Consider the following 27711-nt stretch of genomic DNA (forward strand, 5'->3'; position numbering starts at 1 on the left):
TTATATGAAAAGGGCTTAATTATATGAAACGTATCTATTAAAACACTGATAAAATTAACTGTATATAAAAGGTACACTAGTAAATCCAAGTGCAAAACCCTTTATAGTCTCTGTTGGACTTGGGTTTTCATTACACTCGACACTGCAACGCCACTCCATCAAACACTCAATTTGTATTCAGCACAAAACTAACCTGCTCATTCTGAATGACTTGGCAAATGCAGGGCTTACAAAAGACGTGTGCACAATGTGTTATGACAGGAACCGTTAAAGAATCCAAGCAAATGGCACATTCTTCATCAGAACCTGAGCTCAGAATTAATTTCATCTTCCTTATTAACTTCTTTCGTAGTTCTTCAGGTGTATCATTTCCTAGAGAAAAGGCTGAAAAATTAATTTCAGAGCAAGACTTGTAATATGACTAGACAATCTTAATCTTCCTTATATAGGGAAAAGTTTTGCTTGGGTAGTCTTAAGTCTTTTTATTTATTTATTTATTTTTTTACCACAGGCAAAAAGCACGATTTAAATTTGAAATTTTAAGAAAAATTCAGAAGTTCCACATAACATACCTTACACAGAAACATCACTGTAACACAATCTGTGGGTACTACCGTAGAATAAAAGGCCGATCCAATTTGAACCTTTCTTCTAAGACTATCACTGGAAATCCTTGAAAACCTCATTAATATTCCATTTCATTGTTGAGAGGTTCTTGAGTATATTTCTAGTTGAGTCCTATTCTAAAATCAATGTCCATTTGACAAATAAACTAAATTTAGGCCATATGAAAAATTTCTCATTCTGATTTAAATATCTCTAATAAATATGATGTGTAAACCAATCACATTTACGTACCTGAGGGACCACTGGAAGACACTGCGTTTGTAAGAAGGTGAGTATGACAACAAATCTGCCGCAATCTAAGCAAAAGACCCAGGACATCTGCATAGTGTGCAAGGACAGTCCCTTCATTAAAATACCTAGAGGTAAAAATGTTAAATATTATGAAGGCCCCTAAACAATAATATTTCCTATTCTAAAACAGTGCAACAAAAATGGCATTGTTTTCTTCTTCCCTGGAAATCACTTCAAAACATGAATGGAAAACAGAAAAGTAAAATCTATCTTTAATGAAACCAGGAGAGCTTTGTAACAATAAAGCAAAGTATATGAGAAATGGCTGCCAACTGCAGTAGTAGTCAAAAAGGAAGATACTGAGAGATATGACTGCAGATCTCAAGCAGACCTGCCAGAGCACAGTTCTTCAAAATAGCATTCCCTGAGGAGAAAATCACCATCTCTTACGTGCATGGCTCATGGCTTGAACGTCCCTGGACAAGTTTATACCAAGACGGAGGGAAGGCAAGCTGAATAAGGAAACACATGGCCCTACTGTGTTTTCAGAAAAGACTATAACTACAGCATTCCATATTGTAAGGAACCCTAAAGCTTCTGATCTCTGTTTTATGAGCACAAGTAAAATCTGAAAGAACTCACATGTAACCCTGAGTCATAATGAAATAAGGATATATTTCCTGCCAGTCGAGGATACAGCTATGACTCCTGTCCCTTCACATGAATCTCTTGCAAATAGCTAGTCCAGAAAGAACTCAAGACATTCATATATGAGTAACAATCAGCAAAGAGCAAGGGAGAGAACAAATGGCAGTGAAAGAAAACTCACCAGAAAAATGTTGCCACAGAGCAAATAAAAATTATGACCAAGAATGCTGCCATGATTTAACACCACTCAATAAAACAGTTCCTCCTAAAAAAACACCAATAGCTTAAAGTAGAGACAAAACTTGAAAAGGTAGGGCAAAACAAAATAGAGATCAAAGATGAGCTGGTACAGCTAAAAAGTATGAAAGAGAAAAGTAAACTATCAGAGAAAGCCACAGGGAAGCCAGCATAAAAGAGAGATAGCCACTGATAAAAACATAAGAATGTGGAAAACAGGATTGAGAAAAGCAAAATTAAACAGAAAGATGTAAATGATTAGAATAAAATGATACCTATGGAAAAAAAAGAATATCCAGCATACACAGAGATAAATAAAATAATGGAACAGAAAACAGTATTTAAGAAAACTTTCCCAAAAGGGGGTGCAGGGGAAGACTGGAATCTACAGATTTAAATGATACCACATGTTCCATAAAAATATCAACAGAGATCCTGGTGAAATTGCTGGACTTTAAAGAAAAGAATAAGATAAAAATCAAGGTTTTCCATGGAACTATTCAATATAAAATACAGTAGAACAAAGACAATACAGGTTCTGAAGAAACAATGGGTGATCCAAAAATTATATACCAAGGCAATCTGGTATTTAAGTATTAAGGCAATAGGAGAAATATAGCCTAATGGTTAAGAGGACAGACTCTAGAGCTAGACTGTCTGAATTCAAAATCTGGCTCTGTCAATTTAACTGTGAAAACTTGGGCAGGTTTCTCAACCTGTGTCTTGAGCTTCCTCAGCTGTAACAGTGGTATAATACATACCTCGCAGGACTGTTGTATTAAAAAAGTTAGTACATGCAAAGCATTTAGAATAGTGCTGGACTATGGTAAATGATATATATCTGCTGATATTATTAGTAAGAGTAGTATTATGGCAACAAATGCTTCTCAGTATTCAAGAATGCAAGGAATAGGCAATATAAAGATTGAACTTACAAATTCTAGAACCAAACTACCTGAATTTAAACACCACCTCTGTCATTCATTAGCTGTGTGACGCAGTGTAAGTCACCTAACTGCTCTGTGCCTCAGATCCTTCATCTGTAAAATGTAGGTAATCCCTGTACTGACTTAATAGGATTGTTGTGAATTAATACACATAAAGCTCTTAGATGAATGCATAACACGTAGTAAGCGCTCAATAAATGTTAGTAGATGTAATACCTATTAAGATATTTTTAAATAACATTTTTTCTTTGAGAACACAGTTTCAATAAAGTTACTCTTTTTCAACCTTTTCAAACAGAATAACATTTACCAATAGTCTAATTATTCCCTGGCACCACTTCTTACACTGAAAATGAATATTTCAGTTTAAGAAATTTCTTCTGAGTGCCAGATACCGAAGTAGAAGTTTCCTCCTACCTCGCCAGCTACTCCTGTCTTGTTAGAACTCTTCTCTAACTTCACTCACTCTCTTGGTGATCTTACCCAGTCTCTCGGCTAAAATGGCCATTTACACACAGGTGACTTTCAAATTTATATCAAACCAAGAGCATTCCCATGAACTCTGATCTCATATCCAACTGACCATGTGACATCTCCACTTGGAAATCACACAGGCATCACACAATCCATGTGTCCAAAGCTGAGTTTCTCGTCTTCCCTGAAAACACTCTGCTCCTCCCTATAGACCTGTTCTGCAAATGGCAATCCCATCCTTCTAGCCACTCATGTGAAAAACCTTGCAGTTACCTTTCACTCCTCTCTCCCACACCCCATACTAGATCAATCAGCAAGTTCTGTTGGCTCTGCCTTCAAAATACAACAGAGGGCTTCCCTGGTGGTGCAGTGGTTGAGAGTCCGCCTGCCAATGCAGGGCACACGGGTTTGAGCCCTGGTCTGGGAAGATCCCACATGCCGCGGAGCAGCTGGCCCCGTGAGCCACAATTACCGAGCCTGCGCGTCCGGAGCTTGTGCTCCGCAACAAGAGAGGCCGCGATAATGAGAGGCCCGCGCACCGTGATGAGGAGTGGCCCCCACTTGCCGCAACTAGAGGAAGCCCTCGCACAGGAACGAAGACCCAACACAGCCATAAATAAATAAATAAATTTAAAAAAAAAAAAAAAAAAAAAAATACAACAGAATCCGGGCATTTCTCACCCCCTTCATCACTACTACTGTAGTAAAAACAAAAACACCATCATCCCTTACTTTGATTTTTGCCACTGTTCTCCCTACTTATGCCTTGGCTCTACAATGTAAGTCTTAACACAGCAGCCAGTTATCCTTTAAAAATATAAGTAAAATTAAGTCACTCGTGGTTCAAAACCCTTCCTTCAAAGGTTCCCAAATCTCATAAACAGTAAAAGCCAAAGTTCTTCAAATATGCCACAATGCCTTACATTACTGTCATCCACCCCCACTCCAACAGCTCTCTGACATCATCACTATTTTCCACCTTGCTCATATTATCCAGCCACACTTGCCTCTCTGTTGCTCAAGCTCCCCAGGTATGCTCCCAACTCAGGGCCTTTACACTTGCTGTTCCCCTCTGCCAGAAATGCCCCCCAACCCCAATCTCCTTTCAATCTTTTCCCACGTATCACCTTCTCAGTGAAATCATCTTCCCTGAATACCCTATAAAAACAGCTTCAGTGCTCCCTTACCTCCTTTCTCTGCTTTACTTTTTTTCCATAAAACTTAGTTTTTTAATCATCTGTTACCTCCCACTGAAATATAAACTCCTTGAGGGTAGAGATTTTTGTCTGCTTTACTCTGCTGTATCCCAATGTGTACAACAGTGCCTGGCACACAGGCACTTAATAAATTTTGGTTGAAAGAATGAATATGAAGGAAACTTGAATCACCACTGCAAGATTTTGAACTCTGAAATCGCTTGCTTAGAACAATCTTCCTCAATATTCCTAATTCCTATTAAACCTGCTTTGTACCTCACTGAAGTTCTTATGTTTTGAAGATTCCCCTATATTCTCAACCCTGTCCTGCCTTCACTTGTCTCCTACTCATTCTGGTTCCTTCATGCATTCACATCAAACGTGCTCTTGCTTAGACTAGAATTTCTCACCTACTAATCCCCAATACCTTTAATCTACACTTCATCAGCTCCGAGTTCCAGATTTCCATGTGTGGTTGGAAAGTCGTACTGATTTAACTTTTACATAGATCCAATACCATGTGGAGCCTGTCTACCACTCTAAAAACCTTACTTTTTGCAGTGGCTGCAAATCCAGTCTACCTTCCTCAACTTCCCACTGCCTTACTCTGTAGATATCTTGTCTTATAGTTCACTGATTGTACTCTTGATATTATTTACCTCCATAGTAGGCTTTATTTTTCTCCATCAATTTTTTTATTCTCTTTTCTATCTGTAGTCTCTTCCATGTTCTCTTCCTCTCAAAGCAATTACACAAACAAAACCATCAAAAAATTGGTCCAGCAGCCAACTGTCAATCGTATCTACCAGTCTTCTTCCTTTTAAAGACCAACTTCGTGAAAAATGGTCTACCCCTACAGCTGGCTACTTCTTTGCAATCCCTTTGCTCCTACAATTTGGCTACATATCTCATCATTCTAGTGAAACCATTCTGGGAGTTTATACTGGTAACTTCTGAATCACCAAATTATTGTAAAGAGCCTTTACTAAGTCTCTGCACTATGTGACACTACTGACCATATATTCTTTCTTGATTACAGTCTTTACTGGAATTCTGTAACAGTTTCTCTACTTTCTTCATACATCTCCCCTTGATAGAAGCTCTTCCAGTGGCTCCTCTTTCCTATGTCTTTAATGTGGAACGTTCCCCCAAGTTTTAGTCCTTAATAGGTTTATTTTCTCTAGATATACTTCTCTCAATGTTTTTAATCTTCTCCCATGACACAGAACCAGGAATAGAAGCAAGCAAGGTCTTCTGACTAGCAATCCAAGACTTGCCATTTCACGTAAACTTTTTTCCTAACTTAAGGAATTACTTACCTGGTGAATTATAATATTATTTCACTCACTTCAACTATTAATTTGTTAAAAAGTAAATAGTTAAAAAAAACAAATTATACTTCAGTGCACTTAATAAGACTTTATTGCTAACATACCTAAAAAATGCTATTCAATTAAAGTTAACAAAGAAAATAAAAACTAATTTCTAAAATGACTTTCTTTCTCCATACCTTCCAATAGTAGCTCTGCCTTCATTTTTCACAGACTGGTAAATCTTCCTCTCTTCATCTGAAAGTGTAATGTGCTGAATAAATACTTTACGTTCTGGTAACTCCAAAACAGGTTTTCCTCTAATTTTGCTTGTCTTTGTTCTTCTAAGTGTAATATTTTTAATTAGGGACTGTAAACGCCTAATCAAAATAAAAGAAATAATCACATAACTTTTTATTTCTTCGTAAGTTAATTTAATGAGAACGGAAAAGAATATCTTAATCTATTACCGTACTATAACCTTAGTAAAGATTTTTTTTAAAAAAACGCTTATTTGGAGTTTTATCCAATCTTATAATGACAGACATATTCTACAAAGAGAAAATTATAGTAACAAAATACATTTAAATTTGCCCTCAATTCAGTACCTGTCACAGTTTAATCTTTTATCCTGTCCTTATTTTTCTTAAGCTCTCTCCCCGTTTTTCTAATCACTAACCCTCTTTTTCCTTCTCAATTCTGTCAACTATACCACCCAAAGTTTGACACTCAAATTCTTAAAAAGTAGCTATTAAGCGCAAGGCATTATACTAATATTTATGTCTTTATGTACCATAAATACATAAATGAGTAAGATCTTATCTTCAAAAAATTTCTCCAGTAATATGAAAATCAAGGTACATAAATAATTTTTATAAAGTAATGAATGCCAAAAATAAAAATTAAAACATGATGTGACAATTCAGAAGAGGGATAAATGCCTTCTAGATTCTACAACCTTTACAATCTCTTTTCTCAATATCAGAAAAAAAAAAGGAAGCAACTCTTTAAAAAAAGATTTTTTCCTAACACTGAAATATAAATACAATTTCTTAAATCAGAATTTAAATAGTTGGTTCTGAGGAATCAAGGAGACAGTACTGCAAACTAGGTTAGTGGCTTTTGAATCTTCTTCACTGTAACCCACAGTAAGAAACATATTTTACTCCATCCATCAAACACACAGAAACACATACACATATAACAGAAACAAACATTTCACAAAACAATACTGTGTGTGATGCGCTCTGCTATTTTCCTAAATCTTCTACTCTATTTCATTTTCTTTAATGAACAGCTATAATGCTAGCTGCCATCTTTATGATTTCACAAAATGCTAATGAATCCTAAACGCTCTGTCTGAAAACCACTGCTCCAGGCAAAAAATCTGAACATTAGCCTAGTACCTTGCAAAATGGCTATGAGCAAGTTGATATTTATGAAAAGTTGAGTTTTTATCTGTCTCCGCCAGAAACAACTTTCTGTCTTGTAAAACTCTTGTTAATGCCACTGTATTACCACATCATTCAGCTATCACTATATAAAGCTATACAATGGGGGTCCCCAACCCCCAGGCCATGGACCGGTACCTGCCCGTGGCCTGTTAGGAAACAGGCTGCACAGCAGGAGGTGGGCAGCAGATGAGCAAGCAAAGCTTCATCTGTATTTACAGCCGCTCCCCATCGCTCGTATTACCGCCTGAGCTCCGCCTCCTGTCAGATCGGCGGCGGCATTAGATTCTCATAGGAGCGTGAACCCTACTGTGAACTGTGCACACAAGGGATCTAGGTTGCGCGCTCCTTATGAGAATCTAATGCCTGATGACCTGAGATGGAGCTGAGACAGTGATGCTAGCGCTGGGGAGTGGCTGCAAATACAGATTATCATTAGAGAGAGGTGTGACTGCACAGAGACCATAATAAATCAGTTGCTTACAGACTCATAACAAAACCCTGTCAGTGAGTAGCAAGTGAAAACAAGCTCAGGGCTCCCACTGATTCTGCATTATGGTGAGCTGAATAATTACTTCATTATATATTACAATGTAATGATAATAGAAATAAAGTGCACAATAAATGTAATATGCTTGAATCATCCCGAAACCATCCCCCACCCCACCCCCGTCAGTGGAAAAACTGTCTTCCACGAAACTGGTCCGTGGTGCCAGAAAGATTGGGGACCACTGCTATACAAGATAAGTTATGAAAATTTAGTGCATATTGGATTCTCTGAGCATATAATGTTTTTCCTGTCACTACTTAATTTATTAATGGTGGTTTTGAGGGTAAGAGCAACACACAAAGACCATATAGCTCTGCCTTCACAGTTCTGACTAAAATCAGGGGAAAGGAGAGTTAACCTTTTAGTGGTAGGTAGAGATATTTATCCCCCCAAACAAGAATCATCAGTTTTTTGACAGTCAAAGACATTGAGCTGTAAACACTTTTTGGAGAGGAAAGCCAACAGTCAGGTTAAAATAGTAATGAAAGTGGCAACTGCTTCAAGCTGCGAAAAATTATTTGTAGCTAATATTAATCAGTTGTCCTGAAATTACTGACCTAAGTCCACCTTCATCTCCCATTGTGACAGGACGCTGTATTGTTCTATGCCACCATTCTCTATCAAGAAATGGTTTAAGTTTTAAGAAGGAAAGAAGAGACCACAAGTCCTTTAAAGAATTCTGAATTGGAGTGCCTAAAAAGAACAGAAAACTGTTATAACTCTATATCCAGAGTACACAATCAAAATATCCGCAGGCCCAATCAACGGAGACAACACTTGAAAATGGGCACTTTGTTCTAAGCGCACCCACTAACTATTAAGCTGTGACTATAATCCTTTGTTAAACATATACACGATCTCAAAATACAGTCTGGCTCTGATTTTTAGCTCTCACTTGCCATACTAACAAAAAGACCACAGACCCCGTAAACTCAACTTTCTCCCTATCAAGAACATTTGCTTATTTGATTTTTAAATCAGCAGCACTAGCAAGAAGAAAAAAACTAATTTGAGTTTATATTCTCGTCCCCATCTTCCAGTACAGGTTCATGAGTAGCAAACAAGCTCCATGATGGGAAGTAGAGAAATCAAGATTCTAATTGGAGGATTAAAGTGTCTAGAGTTCCAAAGTTCAAAAATAAGTATAGTGACTGTTCCATAAATGAACTATAATTCAAATGTTGCTATATCATGGGCAGCTATAAAAAAAAGTCGAAATGTTTTATTAAATGATTTCTATAATTGATTTTTGGGAGAGATTTTATATCCACTTGAAGTTTACAAAGTTACCTCATAACTTACTTAACCATACATATTTGGGAATTCATTTTTCTTAAAGTACATGCTATCATTACCTGTCAATACCCATCTTCTTTCTGCTTCTAAATCAAGTACAGCTTTTGTCTGCTGAGCATTTGGATTTCGTATGGCATGTCCTTCATCCAGGATCACTCTTAGCCACCTTATGCTATGTAGCGGACTATCAGCTTTAGTCTGAAATAAATGTTTCATATGAATTAAAAACACAGGAAAGTAAAATAATACTTTATGTAATTTGATAAGTAATATGAGTTGTTATTCTTTAATATCATCACTTACTATGTGGTAGGTACTGCTTTAAGCACTACATATATTAAATTATTAAATGTTCACAAACTTACGAAGTACTATTACTTGTGTTTTACAGATGAGAAAATTGAAGCACCAAGGTGTGACGTATGTTGCTCAAAGTACCACACCTATGAAGTGCAGAGCTAGCATTCAAACCCAGGTAGTCTAGCTCTCTGATGAGACCTTGGTTCAAAACACTGAGCTATTCTTATTCTGCCTCAGATTCAAACATATGATGATATAAAGATTGTCAGTAAAAATAATTATTTGAATATAACATAATTACTTTTATGTAAAAGTTAATGTTCTTACCTAAAGACTAAAATTTTTATAGTAAAGTATTTTGGAAAACATTTTAACTTAACAACCGGAATTATAGGCAAACAACAATTAGAATTCTAAATGAACTGGGAAACAAATTTCAGATACAAAAAAGCTTATTTTTAAATTGAGATAAACAATTATCAATCACTATGACAGAAAACAATATTCCAGAATATCAGAAAAAGAATTCATTTGCTAATTGCTATATACACTTAATTACAATTCAGATTTTAAAATTTAAATGCTTTAAATATAAAATATTCCTAAATTATTATCTAAAGGAAGTTGAACTTTTTTTTTTTTTGCAAAATATTAAAAAACAATTTCCTCTTGGGGGGACTAGAGAGGCAGAGCTGCAGCATCACCCTCCAAGAGGTGACCCCCAGTGCCAGCCCCCCACACCAGTACAGGAAGGCCAGGCAGCCCCACACCCCAGCAGATGGGGTCCCTGGGCTCAGCTGTTGGGCTGTGAGGACAGCCTGATGCTCAGGTTTCCCCATCTGTACAGTATGGTAAATCTGTGCAGATAGTGTGGTAAATGCCGCACCTTAAGAAACCTGTGAAACTCCTGATTTAGAGATCCTTAATTTGGGGCTAGAACCCATGGATGGGATTTAGGGCACTCCTACCAGTTCCTGAAATTATATACAAAATTATGTGGATATGTATGCACATGAATGCTTCTGGAAAAAGGGTATAGAGCAGCACTGTCGAATAGGAATGTCATGCAAGCCACGTATGTCATATTAAATTTTCCAGTAGCCACACTTTAAAAAGTAACAAGATATAGGTAAAATTAATTGTAATAAAATATTTTATTAAAAAAAATTTCCCGTTTACTTCCTATATATTAAGGGAAGAGTATAAAGCCTGAATTTTAGAACACTTTAGAAACCTGAAGCAATTACTTAAATTCAACTTCCAAAAATCTCTGAGTATCAACATACTTACTCCATAGTCATGAGTTAAAATATTATATGTAGTCAAAACAATATCCTGTTTTGAAAGCAAGGCTGGGTCTCTAACACGATCAGGACCATAATAAACATAAAAATTCAAGTGCACATCTGATTTTATATGTTGTCCAAACTGGTCCTGAAAGAAAATTAGAAATATTTTAATAATAAGTAGGTTAGTGTGAGGTTCAATATGTGTATAAAATGTACTGACTTGGCAGTAGTGTCACAAATCAAACTACCAAAATTGCATAAAAACAAGTTTCATGCAATCTAAACTAAAACAACAACAATGATAATAATAATACTGGTTATTTTATTGTCAGGGAAACTGACATATATACAATAATAATACATTATGTAAATTTTGCCTGTCCCTACCAGTGGGCAGCTGCTTCATTTTTTAGAAGGAAAAAGCAACCAAGCTGTTTTAAAACAGTAAGTTATTTTTAGTTTAGTATTTTACAAAAAGGGTCTTTAATGCTTCCATTTAGTGACTTAGTATTATCAAAATTAAACACTGAAAGAACAGTAGGCGATATTTTCATGAATGTAGGTAGAGATGCAAGCACAGTATCTACTTTCATTCATTTATTACAGGCCTACTGTTTGCCAGGTATCAACCAGAAAGGTGGTGCAGCTAAAGAGAAAAATAACACCTGGTCCCTGTCCTCCTTGACAGCATGATCAGTTTTAAAAACTTGAGAATTTTTTGTCTGCTTTGGTTTTTTTTAACTCAAGAAAACAGTAGATCCAGGAGATTCTGAGCAAGAAAAAAAAAAAAAAAGATTAGAAAGAGACAGAAGGTAATAAGGAGACACAGCTGGGAAACTAATAGATGAAAAATGAAAAAGATGATGAAGACCTATACCAGACTGGCAAAAGTAAGAACAGAATGGAAAGGACTGGTGTGAGAGACAGTGACTGATGGGACTTGAGAACTAATTAAATATGAGATATGAAGAAAAGGGAGAAGACAAAAGAAGACTCTGATACTTAAAATAACTACTAGAAGAACTGTGTGATAAAGATACAGAGAAGTTTAAAAAAAGAAGGGAAAGCAGGCATAAAGATGAGAAAGACATAACAAGTATTATTATTTTAGACATTTAAAATTTTTGGTCACCATAGAATATCTGACTGGAGAAATATACTACAAAAATTTAAATACTGGCCTGTAATGCCGGTGTAGATACAGACTTTAAAGTTATCAGTAGACAGTACATGAAGCTACAGGAATGAATAAGATTTTCTAAGGAGAACAAATACAATGAGGAAACCAGGTTAGGGGAAGAGCCTTCAGAGAGCAATATTTAAAGAGCACAGCTTATGCTTCTATTGGGAGATAAGACATGATGTCTGAGATATGATTTTAAATATTCCAGCAAAGAAAAAAATAGAGCAAATGTGGTAAACTTTTGATTCTTGAATCTAGATGACTAATGGAGATCTCATTACAAATTTTCATAATACAAAAAAAAAAGCTTTAAGTGAAAAAAAGGCAGACTACATAGGAAGCATGGAAGGGAGAGGTAGAGAAAAACAGTGGTCAGAAAATTGGGATAGCAAACAAAATCTTGGGCAGGGGACCAAAGAATATCAAAGTTTCAAGAATGAATACAAGATCAATTTTTTTTTTTTTTTTTTGCGGTACGTGGGCCTCTCACTGTTGTGGCCTCTCCCGTTGCGGAGCACAGGCTTCGGGCGCGCAGGCCCAGTGGCCATGGCTCACGGGCCCAGCCGCTCCGCGGCATGTGGGATCTTCCCGGACCGGGGCACGAACCCGTGTCCCCTGCATCGGCAGGCGGGCTCTCAACCACTGCGCCACCAGGGAAGCCCCAAGATCAAATTTTTACTTTGTAATTTATGTTCATTCCCTCTCTTTACCAAAAGGATTAAAGATTTACAAAATAACACATAACAAAAAGTAATAAAAGGGAAACAAAGTAAGGGCAGAGGAAAAGAAAAAGGGAACTCACTGGACATGGCAACAATGAAGTCTTTGAAGGCCTTCAAAAAGAGTTTCTATGGAGGGTGGGAGCGAAAACCAGACTTACTGACTTACTGTGGGCTAAAGAGAGAATGAAATCTGAAACAGTAAAGGCAAAAATACAGAAAAGAGGATAAAACATGAAAGAGTAAAGGTGAAAATGCAGAGAATTTTATCAAGAAATCTGGCGGAAAACGAAAGGAGAAAGTACAGTAAGAGAAAACTGAATCAACGGGTTACCTTGAAATCAAACAGAGAATATTTGTGGAAAGATCAGACTTGACATAAAAGAAAATTAACTCTTTTGGAGAAAGAGAACTATAGTATTGAGTTTCTAGTCACTGTGCTGGGTTGCGTGTGTGTGTGTGTGTGTCTGTGAGAATGAAACAGGTGTTATTATTTAATTTTCCATTGGGAGGATAAATAGTCTCTCTAAATATCCAGAAAAATTATGTGGTGTAAGTGGGATTGGTATCTTCCTCCTTTAACTGGATTCTTTCCCATGTCTGAAGACAAAGAAGGGAAGATAAGGTACTTCTAGCTTGTTTATTACGGTGCTAGGTTATGTTACCGGGGGGCTTGGAAGAGAGCAGCTTGTCAAGAGATTGCAAAATTCTAATTCTTATCCCTGTATGCTCAGCCATCACTCATTCCTTTAAAAGTCAGTTTTTCCATAACCACAGTAGGCATGATTTTGCCAAGGTTTCCTTTCTTAAGTTTATATACTAAACTTTGGGGGTTTTTCCAAATATAAAATTATAATGACATACTAATTACCGATTTTAAAAACACATATCCATGGCCCCAAGCAGTTAAAAAATCACTGTTATTTTGTTTATACCTCCATTAATACTTGTAAACCTCACCCTGAAACTGCTATTCAAGTACCCATGTACTGTCTTTCCAGCAATGGACCACACATCTAAAGAAATAGCATAGCTTTGTTGGAATAAAAAAAAAAAAAGAGCAAGAGAGAACTAAAACTCATCCTGGTCCTAAGAGGAAAAATGACACTAATGAGAAGACAGTGTAATTAAAAAAAATAATAAATACACCAAAAACTCATAATAAAAAGATAAGAGCCAAAAGGCAAAGCTACATAAAAGTCAAGAAGATATGAAAGAGGTCACAGAATCTGACAATTAGACAATAACCACTCATTTTTTCCAAGGAAATTTAGAGAACTGGTGGCAGAAGCCAAGTTAGAATGAGCTAAGGAGTTAGTAAATAAAAGCATAAAGTGGAAATTAAACCCCAAGAGTTATGACAGTGAATGCAAGAAGAGTAGCAACTTAAAGGTGAGACATAATCAAGAGAAAGTATTTAAAAATGTAAAAGACCTGAGTATGTTTCATGAAAGAGCCAGTGGAGAGAGACTGAATAATCAGGCAAGGGGAAAAATAACAAACAAAATGAAAAGGCAGAAAGAGATGGAATCTAATGTATAGACTAAGGTATTGCTCTTACAAAGAGTAGGACCTCTTCCACCTCTGAGATTAGAGGAGGAAAGGCCAGGAGAGATGCAGATAACCTTGGAGATGGCAAGAATGGAAGTTCACACCCAGTGGTCTTTTTGTTCACAGTGCTTCCAATAGAGTCATTATTTCATTATAACATGCAGCTTGAAGCTCAAACTGGAAAGGAAATAGAACCAAGCTGCTCCTACACATAACACATAAAGAGGTTCCATTCCAATGCAATGTTTTAGAACAGAAAAGCAATCTAGAAGAAGAAGAAAAAAAAAAGACAATATTTTCTGGTGGTAGCCTTAAAAGCCTAGGCTCTAGAGTCAGAATGTTGGAGACTATATCCCAGCTCCATCAATTACTGGCTGGATGACCTTAGGCAAGTTACTTAATTTCTCTGTGTTTCAATTCGGTCCCCTGGAAAATGAGAATAATAGTCGTGAAGATTAAATGAGAAAATCTATGAAAAGAGCTCAGGAAACAACTGAGCACATAGGAGCTCACCAAAGGTTATAAGCTGTTATAAAAACAAAAGTGATCTTTAGTGGTGTGCTTAAAAAAGAGGTTCCAACAGTTCATAAATAAGGTGGGGTCTTAAATTATACACTTTGGGGGACAGCAATGGAAGAGGCAGGAGTACAAGCCACATCTTACGACAGCAACTGACAATGTCTCTTTCTCTGCTATAAATGTTCAAAGAAAAATGACTTCAGTTCAGCAAATATAATCCCAATTCACTTAACAATTGTTTCAGTTTAAATATAAAGTGCTGACCAAGCATATTTCTTTCTTTTTATAGTGTCCGACAAATATAAATGACATGTTTTTAAAGGGCTGTGAAGACTTACAATCCAGTTGCTTAACACAGAAAGTGGACAGATGATCAGTGTTGTTCTTGGTCTCTCCTCAATATCAGTTTTCTTTGAACTCTCCACTGCAGATGCTCCTGAAAGAAGATACATACTTCAGCTGTTTTTTTTTTCCTCAAACATACACAAAGTCAATGAAGATATGACAAAAATGTGCCTCTATGAAGAGAAATTAGGAAGAATTAAAATGAAGGACTTCTGTTTCTAGTCATAAGGAAGTAACAGGAACTAGATATTACCCTGCCACTTCATACAACTAAAAATCCAGATAGGGATTATTTATGGGGGAAGGCAGAGGACTGTGACCGGGAAGGGGCATAAATAGGAAGTTTGGAATATCTCCTAATACTCGTTAGGTTATTCATAGTTATTAAAGTTAACATTTGTTTTATGCAGTTTTCTGAATTGGTATTACAGTTAATATGGTAGCCAGACTCCAAGATGGGCCCCAATGATACCTACTTCCTGACAGTCACAACCTTGTGTAGTCCCTCCCACACTCAATAGAAATGATAGTTATCACTTCCGAGATTATAAAAGTTACAAAAGATACAGCTTCTGTCGCAGCGGCTCTCTACCTCTCTCTAGTTGGCTTCTCTCTCTGATCACCCCCTCTGGGGGAAGCCACCTGCCATGTTGTGAGGACACTCAGACACTCTATGGAAGGACACACTACAATTTTATTTTCCATTCCTCTACTGGACAGTACTTACATTATTACCAATATTTCACTAAAATAATGGGGTAATGAACACTATTTTTTCATATCTCCTAATAGATATCAAGACACTTCTAGCTCGTGTATCTCTGGCTTCATTATATTTGGCCTACTTGCTCTCCATGGTAATTTACACTTCCATCCACCATGCATTCCTGTTGCTACACAACTTGCCTATACTTGACACTGTGAGATTTTTTTTTTTTTTGGCTGCACCACGCAGCTTGCGGTATCTTAGTTCCCAGACCAGGAATTGAACCTGGGCCCTTGGCAGTGAGAGCACAAAGTTCTAACCACTGGACCACCAAGGGATTCCCTGAGACTTTTAAATATTTGTAAATATGATGGATGAGACACTATCTCACTGATCCTTTAATGTGCATTTACCCTATGATTCACTCTGCCTATCTTTTCCTATGTTTATTAGTTATTTGGCTTTTCTTTACATGGACTGTACATTTATATTCTTAGTGTCTATTCCCCTATTGGGCAGTCTTTTTTCTTTTTTTAATTTTTATTTATTTTTAAAAAATCTTTATTGGAGTATAATTGCTTTACAATGGTGTGTTAGTTCCTGCTTTATAACAAAGTGAATCAGCTATACATACACCCCATATCTCCTTGCTCTTGTGTCTCCCTCCCACCCTCCCTATCCCACCCCTCTAGGTGGTCATAGAGCACCGAGCTGATCTCCCTGTGCCATGTGGCTGCTTCCCACTAGCTATCTTTTTTACATACGATAGTATATATTAGTCCACGCCACTCGCTCACTTCGTCCCAGCTTACCCTTCCCCCTCCCGGTGTCCTCAAGTCCATTCTCTACATCTGCTTCATTATTCCTCTCCTGCCCCTAGGTTCTTTATAAGTATTTTTTTTATATTCCATATATAAGTGTTAGCATACGGTATTTGTTTTTCTCTTTCTCACTTACATCACTCTGTATGACAGTCTCTAGGTCCATCCACCTCACTACAAATAACTCAATTTCATTTCTTTCTCTGGCTGAGTAATATTCCATTGTATATATGTGCCACATCTTCGTTACCCATTCATCTGTTGATGAACACTTAGGTTGCTTCCATCTCCTGGCTACTGTAAACAGAGTTCCAATGAACATTGTGGTACATGACTCTTTTTGAATTATAGTTTTCTCAGGGTATATGCCCAGTACTGGGAATGCTGGGTCATATGGTAGTTCTATTTTTAGTTTTTTAAGGAACCTTCATACTGTTCTCCATAGTGGCTGTATCAATTTACATTCCCACCAACAGTGCAAGAGGGTTCCCTTTTCTCCACACCTTCTCCAGCATTTTCTTTTTATAGATTTTTTGATGATGGCCATTCTGACTGGTGTGAGGTGATACCTCACTGTAGTTTTGATTTGCATTTCTTTAATGATTAGTCATGTTGAGCATCCTTTCATGTGTTTGTAGCCTGTCTGTATATCTTCTTTGGAGAAATGTCTATTTAGGTCTTCTGCCCATTTTTGGATTGGGTTGTTTGCTTTTTGATATTGAGCTGCATGAGCTGCTTGTAAATTTTGGAGCTTAGTCCTTTGTCTGTTGCTTCCTTTGCAAATGACAAAGGACTAATTATTTTCTCCCATTCTGAGGATTGTCTTTTGGTCTTGTTTATGGTTTCCTTTGCTGTGCAAAAGCTTTTAAGTTTCATTACGTGCCATTTGTTTCTTTTTGTTTTTTATTTCCATTTCTCTAGGTGGTGGGTCAAAAAGAATCTTGCTGTGATGTATGTCATACAGTGTTCTGCCTATGTTTTCCTCTAAGAGTTTTATAGTGTCTGGACTTACGTTTAGGTCTTTAATCCATTTTGAGTTTATTTTCTGTATGGTGTTAGGGAGTGTTCTGATTTCATTGTTTTCCATGTAGCTGTCCAGTTTTCCCAGCACCACTTATTGAACAGGCTGTCTTTTTTCCATTGTATATTCTTGCCTCCTTCATCAAAAATAAGGTGACCATATATGCGTGGGTTTAACTCTAGGCTTTCTATCCTGTTCCATTGATCTATATTTCTGTTTTTGTGCCAGTACCATACTGTCTTGATTACTGTAGCTTTGTAGTATACTCTGAAGTCAGAGACCCTGATTCCTCCAGCTCCGTGTTTCTTTCTCAAGACTGCTTTGGCTATTCGGGGTCTTTTGTGTTTCCATACAAATTGTGAAATGTTTTGTTCTAGTTCTGTGAAAAATGCCAGTGGTAGTTTGATAGGGATTGCAGTGAATCTGTAGATTGCTTTGGGTAGTATAGTCATTTCCACAATGTTGATTCTTTCAATCCAAGAACACGGTATATCTCTCCATCTGTTTGTATCATCTTTAATTTCCTTCATCAGTGTCTTATAGTTTTCTCCATATACGTGTTTTATCTCCTTAGGTAGGTAATTCCTAGGTATTTTATTCTTTTTCTTGCAGCGGTAAACGGGAGTGTTTCCTTAATTTCTCTTTCAGATTTTTCATCATTGGTGTATAAGAATGCAAGAGATTTGTGTGTATTAATTTTGTATCCTCCTATTTACCAAATTCATTAATTAGCTCTAGTAGTTTTCTGGTAGCATCTTTAGGATTCTCTATGTATAGTATCATGTCATCTGCAAACAGTGACAGCTTTACTTCTTTTCTTATTTGCATTCCTTTTATTTCTTTTTCTTCTCTGATTGCTATGGCTAAAACTTCCAAAACTGTGTTGAATAATATTGGTGAGAGTGGGCAATCTTATCTTGTTCCTGATCTTAGTGGGAATGGTTTCAGTTATTCACCATTGAGAACGATGTTGACTATTGGTTTGTCATATATGGGCTTTATTATGTTGAGATAAGTCCCCTCTATGCCTACTTTCTGGAGGATTTTTATCATAAATCGGTGTTGGATTTTGTCAAAAGCTTTTTCTGCATCTATTGAGATGATCATAAGGTTCTTCCCCTTCACTTTGTTAATATGGTGCATCACATTGATTGATTTGCATATATTGAAGAATCCTTGCATTCCTGGAAATAAACCCCACTTGATCATGGTGTATGATCCTTTTAATGTTCTGTTGGATTCTGTCTGCTAGTATTTTGTTGAGGATTTTGCATGTATGTTCATCAGTGATATTGGGCTGTAGTTTTCTTTTTTTGTGACATCTTTGTCTGGTTTTGATAGCAGGGTGATGGTGGTCTCGGAGAATGAGTTTGGGAGTGTTCCTCCCTCTCCTATATTTTGGAAGAGTTTGAGAAGGACAGGTGTTAGCTCTTCTCTAAATGTTTGATACAATTCGTCTGTGAAGCTATCTGATCCTGAGCTTTTGTTTGCTGGAAGATTTTTAATCACAGTCTGAATTTCAGTGCTTGTGATTGGTCTGTTTATATTTTCTATTTCTTCAGTCTCGGAAGGTTGTGCTTTTCTAAGAATGTGTCCACTTCTTCCAGGCTGTCCATTTTATTTGCATATAGTTGCTTGTAGTAATCTCTCATGATTCTTTGTATTTCTGCAGTGTCAGTTGTTACTTCTTTTTCATTTCTAATTCTATTGATTTGAGTCCTCTCCCTTTTTGTCTTGATGAATCTTGCTAATGGTTTATCAATTTTGTTTATCTTCTCAAAGAACCAGCTTTTAGTTTTATTGATCTTTGTTACTGTTTTCTTTGTTTCTTTTTCATTTATTGCTGACCTGATCTTTATGATTTCTTTCCTTCTGCTAACTGTGGGGTTTTTTGTTCTTCTTTCTCTAATTGCTTTAGGTGTAAGGTTAGGTTGTTTCTTTGAGATGTTTCTTGTTTCTTGAGGTAGGACTGTATTGCTATAAACTTCCCTCTTAGAACTGCATATGCTGCATCCCATATGTTTTGGGTCATCATGTTTTCACTGTCATTTGTCTCTAGGTATATTTTGATTTCCTCTTTGATTTCTTCAGTGATCTCTTGGTTATTAAGTAGTGTACTGTTTAGCCTCCATGTGTTTGTAGTTTTTACAGTTTCTTTCCTGTAACTGATACCTAGTCTCATAGCATTGTGGTTGGAAAAGATACTGGATACGATTTCAATTTTCTTAAATTTACCAAGGCTTGATATGTGACCCAAGATATGATCTATCCTGGAGAATGTACCATGAGCACTTGGGAAGAAAGTGTACTCTGTTGTTTTTGGATGGTACGTCCTATAATTATCAAGTAAGTCCATCTTTTTTAATGTGTCCTTTAATGCTTGTGTTTCCTTATTTATTTTCATTTTGGATGATCTGTCCATTGGTCAGAGTGGGGTGTTAAAGTCCCCTACTATGATTGTGTTACTGTCGACTTCCCCTTTTATGGCGGTTAGTATTTGCCTTATGTATTGAGGTGCTCCTATGCTGGGTGCATAAATACTTACAATTGTTATATCTTCTTCTTGGATTGATCCCTTGATCATTATGTAGTGTCCTTCTTTGTCTCTTGTAGTAGTCTTTATTTTAAAGTCTATTTTGCCTGATATGAGAATTGCTACTCCAGCTTTGATTTCCATTTGTGTGGAATATCTTTTTCCATCCCCTCACTTTCAGTCTGTATGTTTCCCTAGGTCTGAAGTGGGTCTCTTGTAGACAGCATATATACGGGTCTTGTTTTTGTATCCATTCAGCCAGTCTATGTCTTTTGGTTGGAGCATTAATCCATTTACATTTAAGGTAATTATTGATATGTATGTTCCTATTACCATTTTCTTAATCGTTTTGGCTTTGTTATCATAGGTCTTTTCCTTCTCTTGTGTTTCCTGCCTAGAGAAGTTCCTTTAGCATTTGCTGTAAAGCTGGTTTGCTGGTGCTGAATTCTCTTAGTTTTGCTTGTCTGTAAAAGTTTTAATTTCTCCGTTGAATCTGAATGAGATGCTTGCTGGGTAGAGTAATGCTGGCTGTAGGTTTTTCCCTTTCATCACTTTAAATATGTCCTGCCACTCCCTTCTGGCTTGCAGTGTTTCTGCTGAAAGATCAGCTGTTAATCTTATGGGGATTCCCTTTTATGTTATTTGTTGTTTTTCCCTTGCTGCTTTTAGTATTTTTTCTTTGTATTTAATTTTTGATAGTTTGTTAAATATGTGTCTTGGGGTGTTTCTCCTTGAATTTATCCTGTATGGGACCCTCTGTGCTTCCTGGACTTGATTAACTATTTCCTCTCCCATATTAGGGAAGTTTTCAACTATAATCTCTTCAAGTATTTTCTCAGTTCCTTTCTTTTTCTCTTCTTCTTCTGGACCCCTATAATTTGAATGTTGGTGCGTTTAATGTTGTTCCCGAGGTCTATGAGACTGTCCTCCGTTCTTTTTTCTTTATTCTGCTCTGTGGTAGTTATTTCCACTATTTTATCTTCCAGGTCACTTATCCGTTCTTCTGACTCAGTTATTCTGCTACTGATTCCTTCCAGAGAATTTTTAGTTTCGTTTATTGTGTTGTTCATCATTGGTTTTTTGCTCTTTAATTCTTCTAAGTCCTTGTTAAACGTTTCTTGTATTTTCTCCATTCTAGTTCCAAGATTTTGGATCATCTTTACTATCGTTACTCTGAATTATTTTTCAGGTAGACTGCCTATTTCCTCTTCATTTGTTTGGTCTGGTAGGTTTTTACCTTGCTCCTTCATCTGCTGTGTGTTCTCTGTCTTCTCATTTTCCTTAATTACTGTGTTTGGGGTCTGCTTTTTGCACGCTGCAGGTTCGTAGTTCCCATTGTTTTTGGTGTCTGCCCCCAGTGGCTAAGGTTGGTTCACTGGGTTGTGTAGGCTTCCTGTTGGAGGGGACTGGTGCCTGTGTTCTGGTGGATTAGGCTGGATCTTGTCTTTCTGGTGGGCAGGACTGCATCTGGTGGTATGTTTTGGGGTGTCTGTGACCTTATGATTTTAGGCAGCCTCTCTGCTTATGGGTGGGGTTGTGTTCCTGTCTTGCTAGTTGTTTAGCATGCGGTGTCCAGCACTGTAGCTTGCTGGTTGTTGAGTGGAGCTGGGTCTTAGCTTTGAGATGGAGATCTCTGGGAGAGCTTTTGCTGTTTAATATTATGTGGAGCCAGAAGGTCTCTGGTGGACCAATGTCCTCAACTCCACTCTCTCTCCTCAGAGGCACAAGCCTGACACCTGGCCAGAGCACCAAGACCCTGTCAGCCACATGGCTCTGAAGCAAAGGGGGAAAAAAGAAAGAAAGAAAATAATAATATAAAATAAAATAAAGTTATTAAAATAAAAAATAATTATTAAAAATATAAATAAAAAGAAACAAACAAAAAACAGACAGAACCCTAGGACAAATGGCAAAAGAAAAGCTATACAGACAAAATCACACAAAGAGGCATACACATATACACTCACAAAAAGAGAAAAAGGAAAAACATATATATATATCGTTGCTCCCAAAGTCCACCGCCTCAATTTTGCAATGATTCGTTGTCTATTCAGGTATTCCAGAGATGCAGGGTACATCAAGTTGACTGTGGAGATTTAATCCGCTGCTCCTAAGGCTGCTGGGAGAGATTTCCCTTTCTCTTCTTTGTTTGCACAGCTCCCAGGGTTCAGCTTTGGATTTGGCCCCGCCTCTGCGTGTAGTTCTCCTGAGGGCGTCTGTTCTTCACTCAGACAGGACGGGGTTCAAGGAGCAGCTGAATAGGGGGCTCTGGCTCACTCAGGCCAGGGGCAAGGAGGGGTACGGAATGCGGGGCGAGCCTTCGGCGGCAGAGGCCAGCATGACGTTGCAACAGCCTGAGGTGCGCCGTGTGTTCTCCCGGGGAAGTTCTCCCTGGATCACGGGACCCTGGCAGTGGCGGGCTGCACAGGCTCCCGGAAGGGGAGATGTGGATAGTGACCTGTGCTTGCACACAGGCTTCTTGGTGGCTGCAGCAGCAGCCTTAGCGTTTCATGCCCGTCTCTGGTGTCCACGCTGATAGCTGTGGGTAGCGACCATCTCTGGAGCTCGTTTAGGTGGTGCGCTGAATCCCCTCTCCTCGCACACCCCAAAACAATGGTATCTTGCCTCTTAGGCAGGTCCAGACTTTTTCCCGGACTCCCTCCTGGCTAGCTGTGGCGCACTAGCCCCCTTCAGGCTGGGTTCACGCAGCCAACCCCTCTCCTCTCCCTGGGATCTGATCTCCGAAGCTTGAGCCTCAGCTCCCAGCCCCCACCTGCCCCAGCGGGTGAGCAGACGAGCCTCTTGGGCTGGTGAGTGCTGGTCGGCACCGATCCTCTGTGCGGGAATCTCTCTGCTTTGCCCGCTGCACCCGTTGCTGCACTCTAATCCATGGCTCCAAAGCTTCCCCTCTGCCCACCCCGTCTCCTCCTGTGAAGGGGCTCCTAGTGTGTGGAAACCTTTCCTCCTTCACAGCTCCCTCCCAGAGGTGCAGGTCCTGCCCCTATTCTTTTGTCTCTGTTTTTTTCTTTTTTCTTTTGCCCTACCCAGGTACCTGGGGAGTCTCTTGACTTTTGGGAAGTCTGAGGTCTTCTGCCAGCGTTCAGTAGGTGTTCTGTAGTTGTTGTTCCACATGTAGATATATTTCTGATGTATTTGTGGGGAGGAAGGTGATCTCCACGTCTCACTCCTCCGCCATCTTGAAGGTTTCCTGGGCTGTCTTTTTCTAATTGATTTCTAAAGGGTTCTTTACATATTCTAGATACTAATCCTTTGTAAGTTACACTTATCATAAATTTTTCTTAAGCCTTATTCTTCACTTTGTTTATGGTGCCTTTTGATGCACAGAAATTTAAAATGCAGCATAATTTAATCAGTCTTTTCCTTATGACTTTTTATGTCTTAAGTTTAAGAAATCACTATCTACCACAAGATATCCCCACTCACTGATTTTTGTTTCTATTCTGCTTCTCTTCCAGAAATATGGTTTTTTGGTTCTATAACGGCTATGATTTTTCAAGTTACTCTCTTTTATTACAGCTATGTGTCTGCAACAGAAGGGTACTTCTTTCTAACTTCATTCTATCTAAGTTGAAAATTCCACATTTCCTTTTTCTTTTACATATATATGTATATACATATATGTGTGTGTGTGTGTGTACATAGATATACAAATAATCTTTTTCTTTTTTTTTTTGTCACACCACACAGCATGCAGAACTTCCCTGACCAGGGATCGAACCCATACCCCCCTACGTTGGAAGTGCAGACTCTTAACCACTGGACCACCAGAGAAGTCCCACATTTCTTAAAATTTCTAAAGTTAGGGTCAATAGTAATCTAAAACCTATTTTTTCTATTCCTAATTGTCTGATTTTTATACCAAAGTTAACTCTTTCTCATCATTCTTTGTTAGCTCAAATATCACCTTCTTAAACAGGCACCTTTCGTCAATCTTTATTTCACTATCCTCCTTTATTTTCTTCACAGCACTTCCAAATTAACATTATACCTTAAATATTTAGGTGCTCCTATGTTGGGTGCATATACATTTACAGTTATTTTACCTTCTTCTTGGATTGATTCCTTAATCATTATGTAGTGTTCTTCTTTGCCTCTTGTAACAATCTTTATTTTAAAGTCTATTTTGTCTGATATAAATACTGCTGCTTGAGCTTTTGATTTCTATTAGCATGGAATACCTTTTCCCATCCCCTAGTTTTCAGAATGTGTCCCTATATCTGAAGTGAGTCTCTTGTAGACAGCATGTACATGGGTCTTGTTTTTGTACCCATTCAGCCACTCTATGAGTTGGATTGCAACGTTTGGTCCATCTACATTTAAGGTAATTATTGATATCTTCTTACTGCCGTTGGGTTAACTGTTTTGGATTTCTTTTCGTAGGTCTTTTCTCCCCTTCTTTTGTTTTCTTGTTATGTGAAGACTACATTTAGTGTGATGTTTGCACTCCCTTTTCTTTTGTGTGTGTGTATCTTTTACAGATTTTTGGTTTGCAGTTACCATGAGGTTTTGTGTAACAGTCTATATATATACATGATTGTTTTAAGCTGCTGACCTCTTAATTCCAAATGCATTTTAGAAATCCCCTCATGATGACTGTTTTTGAGATCGTATTTTACACCTGTTTTGTGTATCCCTTAACAGCTTATCGTGGAGATAGATTATTGTACTACTTTTGTCTTTTAACCTCTCTACTAGCTTTGCATGAGGATGATTCCTGCCTTTACTGTATGTTTGCCTTTACTGGTGAGCTTTTTCATTTCATAATTTTCTTCTTTCTAGTTGTGGCATTTCCTTTTTGCCTAGAAAAGTTCCTTCAACAATTGCTGTAAAGCTAATTTGGTGGTGCTGAACTCTTTTAACTTTTGCTTGTCTGTAAAGCTTCTGATTTCTCCCATCAAATCTAAAGAAGACTCTTGCTGGGTAGAGTATGCTTGGTTACAGCCTGTTCCCTTTCATCACTTTAAATATATCACGCCACTCCCTTCTGGCCTGCAGAGTTTCTGCTGAAAAATAAGCTGATAGACTTCCGTGGTGGCACGGTGGTTAAGAATCTGCCTGCCAATGCAGGGTACATGGGTTCCAGCCCTGGTCTGCGAAGATCCCGCATGCTGCAAAGCAACTAAGCCCGTGCACTGCAACTATTGAGCCTGCGCTCTAGAGCCCAAGAGCCACAACTACTGAAGCACGCGCACCTAGAGCCCATGCTCCGCAACGAGAAGCCACTGCAATGAGAAGCCCATGCACCTCAACGAAGAGTAGCCCCTGCTCACTGCAACTACAGAAAGCCTGTGCACAGAAACGAAGACCCAACACAGCCAAAAATAAATAAATAAATAAATAAATTTATTTTTAAAAAATCAGCTGATAGCCTTAAGGGAGTTCCCTTGTATGTTTTTTTGGTTCGTTTTTTTGTTTTGTTTTTGGCTGCATTTGGGTCTTTGTTGCTGCTCGCAGGCTTTCTCTAGTTGCAGCGAGCAGGGGCTACTCTTCGTTGCAGTGCGTGGGCTTCTCATTGCGGTGGCTTCTCTTATTGCTGAGCATGGGCTCTAGGAACATGGGCTTAAGTAGTTTCAGCACTCGGGCCCTACAGCACGCGGGCTTCAGTGGTTGTGATGCATGGGCTCAGTAGCTGCGGTGCGTGGGCTCTAGAGTGCACTGGCTTCAGTAGTTATGGTGTGCGGGCTCTAGAGCACAGGCTTAGCAGTTGTGGCGCAGGGGCTTAGGTGATCCGCAGCACGTGGGATCCTCCCACACCAGGGGTCGAAACCGTGTCTCCTGCATTGGCAGATGGTCCTGACCACTGTGCCACCAGTCAAGTCCCCCCTTGTATGTTATTTGTTGCTTTTCCCTTGCTGCATTTAATATTCTCTCTTTACCTTTAATTTTTGCCATTTTAATTACAATGTGTCTTGGTGTGTCCCTCTTTGGATTCATCCTGTATGAGACTCTCTGTGCTTCCTCAGTTTGGGAAGTTTTCAGCTATTACATCCCAGGCCTTGTCTCTCTCTCGTCTCCTTCTGGGACCCCTATAATGCGAATATTAGCGTGCTTGGTGTTTTCCCAGAGGTCTCTTAAAGTGTCCTCATTTCTTTTCATTTTTTCTTGTTTTCTGTTCAGCAGCAGTGATTTTCACAGAGCTGGAGGAATCATGCTCTCTGACTTCAGACTATACCACAAAGCTACAGTAATCAAAAAGTATAGTACTGGCACAAAAACATACACATAGATCAATGGAACAGGATAGAAAGCCCAGAAATAAACCCACACACTTATGATCAATTAATCTACAATTTAAAAAAGGCAAGAATATACAGTGGAGAAAAGACAGTCTCTTCAATAAGCGGTGCTGGGAAAACTGGACAGCTACATGTTCAAGAATGAAAAAGTAAAACATTCTCTAACACCAAATACAAAAATAAACTCAAAATACACTGAAGACTTAAATGTAAGACCAGATACTATGAAACTCCTAGAGGAAAACAGGCATAACACTCTTTGACATAAATCACAGCAGTGTTTTTTGGATCCATCTCCTAAAGTAAAGGAAATAAAAGCAAAAATAAACAAATGGGACCTAATTAAACTTAAAAGCTTTTGCACAGCAAAGGAAACCATCAACAAAACAAAAAGACAACCTACTAAATGGGAGAATATACTTGCAAATGATATGACTAAAAATGGACTAATATCCAACATACATAAACAGCTCATACAACTCAATATCAAAAACACAAACAACTCGATTAAAAAATGGGCAGAAGGGCTTCCCTGGTGACGCAGTGGTTGAGAGTCCACCTGCCGATGCAGGGGACACGGGTTCGTGCCCTGGCCCAGGAAGATCCCACATGCTGCGGAGCGGCTGGGCCCGTGAGCCATGGCCGCTGAGCCTGCACGTCCGGAGCCTGTGCTCTGCAACGGGAGAGGCCACAACAGTGAGAGGCCCGCATACCGCAAAAAAAAAAAAAAAAAAAAAAAAGGGCAGAAGACCTGAATAGACATTTTTCCAAAAAGGAAATGTAGATGGCCACAGGCACATGCAAACATGCTCAACATCGCTAATCATCAGGGAAATGCAAATCAAAACTACGAGATATCACCTCACATTTGTCAGACTGGCTATCATCAAAAAGAACACAAATAACAAATGTTTGTGAGGATGTAGAGAAAAGGGAACCCTCATATTCTGTTGGTGAGAATGTAAATTGGTACAGCCACTGTGGAAAACAGTATGGAAGTTTCTCAAAAAACTAAAAATAGAACTACCATATGACCCAGCAATTCCACTCTTGGGTGTACATCCAGAAAAGATAAAAACACTAGTTCTAAGAAATACATGCAGCCCCAATGTTCACAGCAGCATTATTTACAATTGCCAAGATATGGAAGCAACCTAAGTGTCCATCAGCAGATGAAATGGATAAAGAAGATGTAGCATATACATACAATGGAATATTATCTGTTAAAAAGAATGAAATTTTGGGAATTCCCTGGCGGTCCAGTGGTTAGGACTTAGCGCTTTCACTGCTGTGGCCCAGCTTCAATCCCTGACTGGGGAACTATGATCCCACAAGCCACGTGGTGTGGCCAAAAAAATTTTTTTTAAATAAATAAAACAACTGTTTTCACACACACAAAAAGAAAAGAACAAAATTTTGCCATTTGCAGCATCATGAATGGACTTGGAAGGCATTAGGCTAAGTGAAATAAGTCAGACAGAGAAGACAAGCACTGTATAT

The 27711-nt window shown here is 38.2% G+C and overlaps 1 protein-coding gene across 2 annotated transcripts in view; it reads right to left on the reverse strand.

The window, feature by feature from the left end:
* The window catches only part of HLTF (helicase like transcription factor), a 72436-nt gene that overhangs the window by 11062 nt on the left and 33663 nt on the right, over window positions 1–27711 (reverse strand). For both annotated transcript variants that reach the window (XM_082625952.1, XM_082625951.1), the window contains exons 14-20: window positions 14867–14964; window positions 10558–10701; window positions 9027–9165; window positions 8229–8364; window positions 5871–6050; window positions 859–983; window positions 194–372 (exon numbers count right to left, since the gene is read on the reverse strand). In XM_082625952.1, coding sequence (XP_082482078.1) covers window positions 194–372; window positions 859–983; window positions 5871–6050; window positions 8229–8364; window positions 9027–9165; window positions 10558–10701; window positions 14867–14964 — 1001 coding nt within the window. The remainder of the gene's footprint in view (window positions 1–193; window positions 373–858; window positions 984–5870; window positions 6051–8228; window positions 8365–9026; window positions 9166–10557; window positions 10702–14866; window positions 14965–27711) is intronic.

The sequence above is a fragment of the Mesoplodon mirus genome (assembly GCF_964341445.2).
Source record: "Mesoplodon mirus genome assembly, chromosome: 6".
NCBI lineage: Eukaryota > Metazoa > Chordata > Mammalia > Artiodactyla > Ziphiidae > Mesoplodon > Mesoplodon mirus.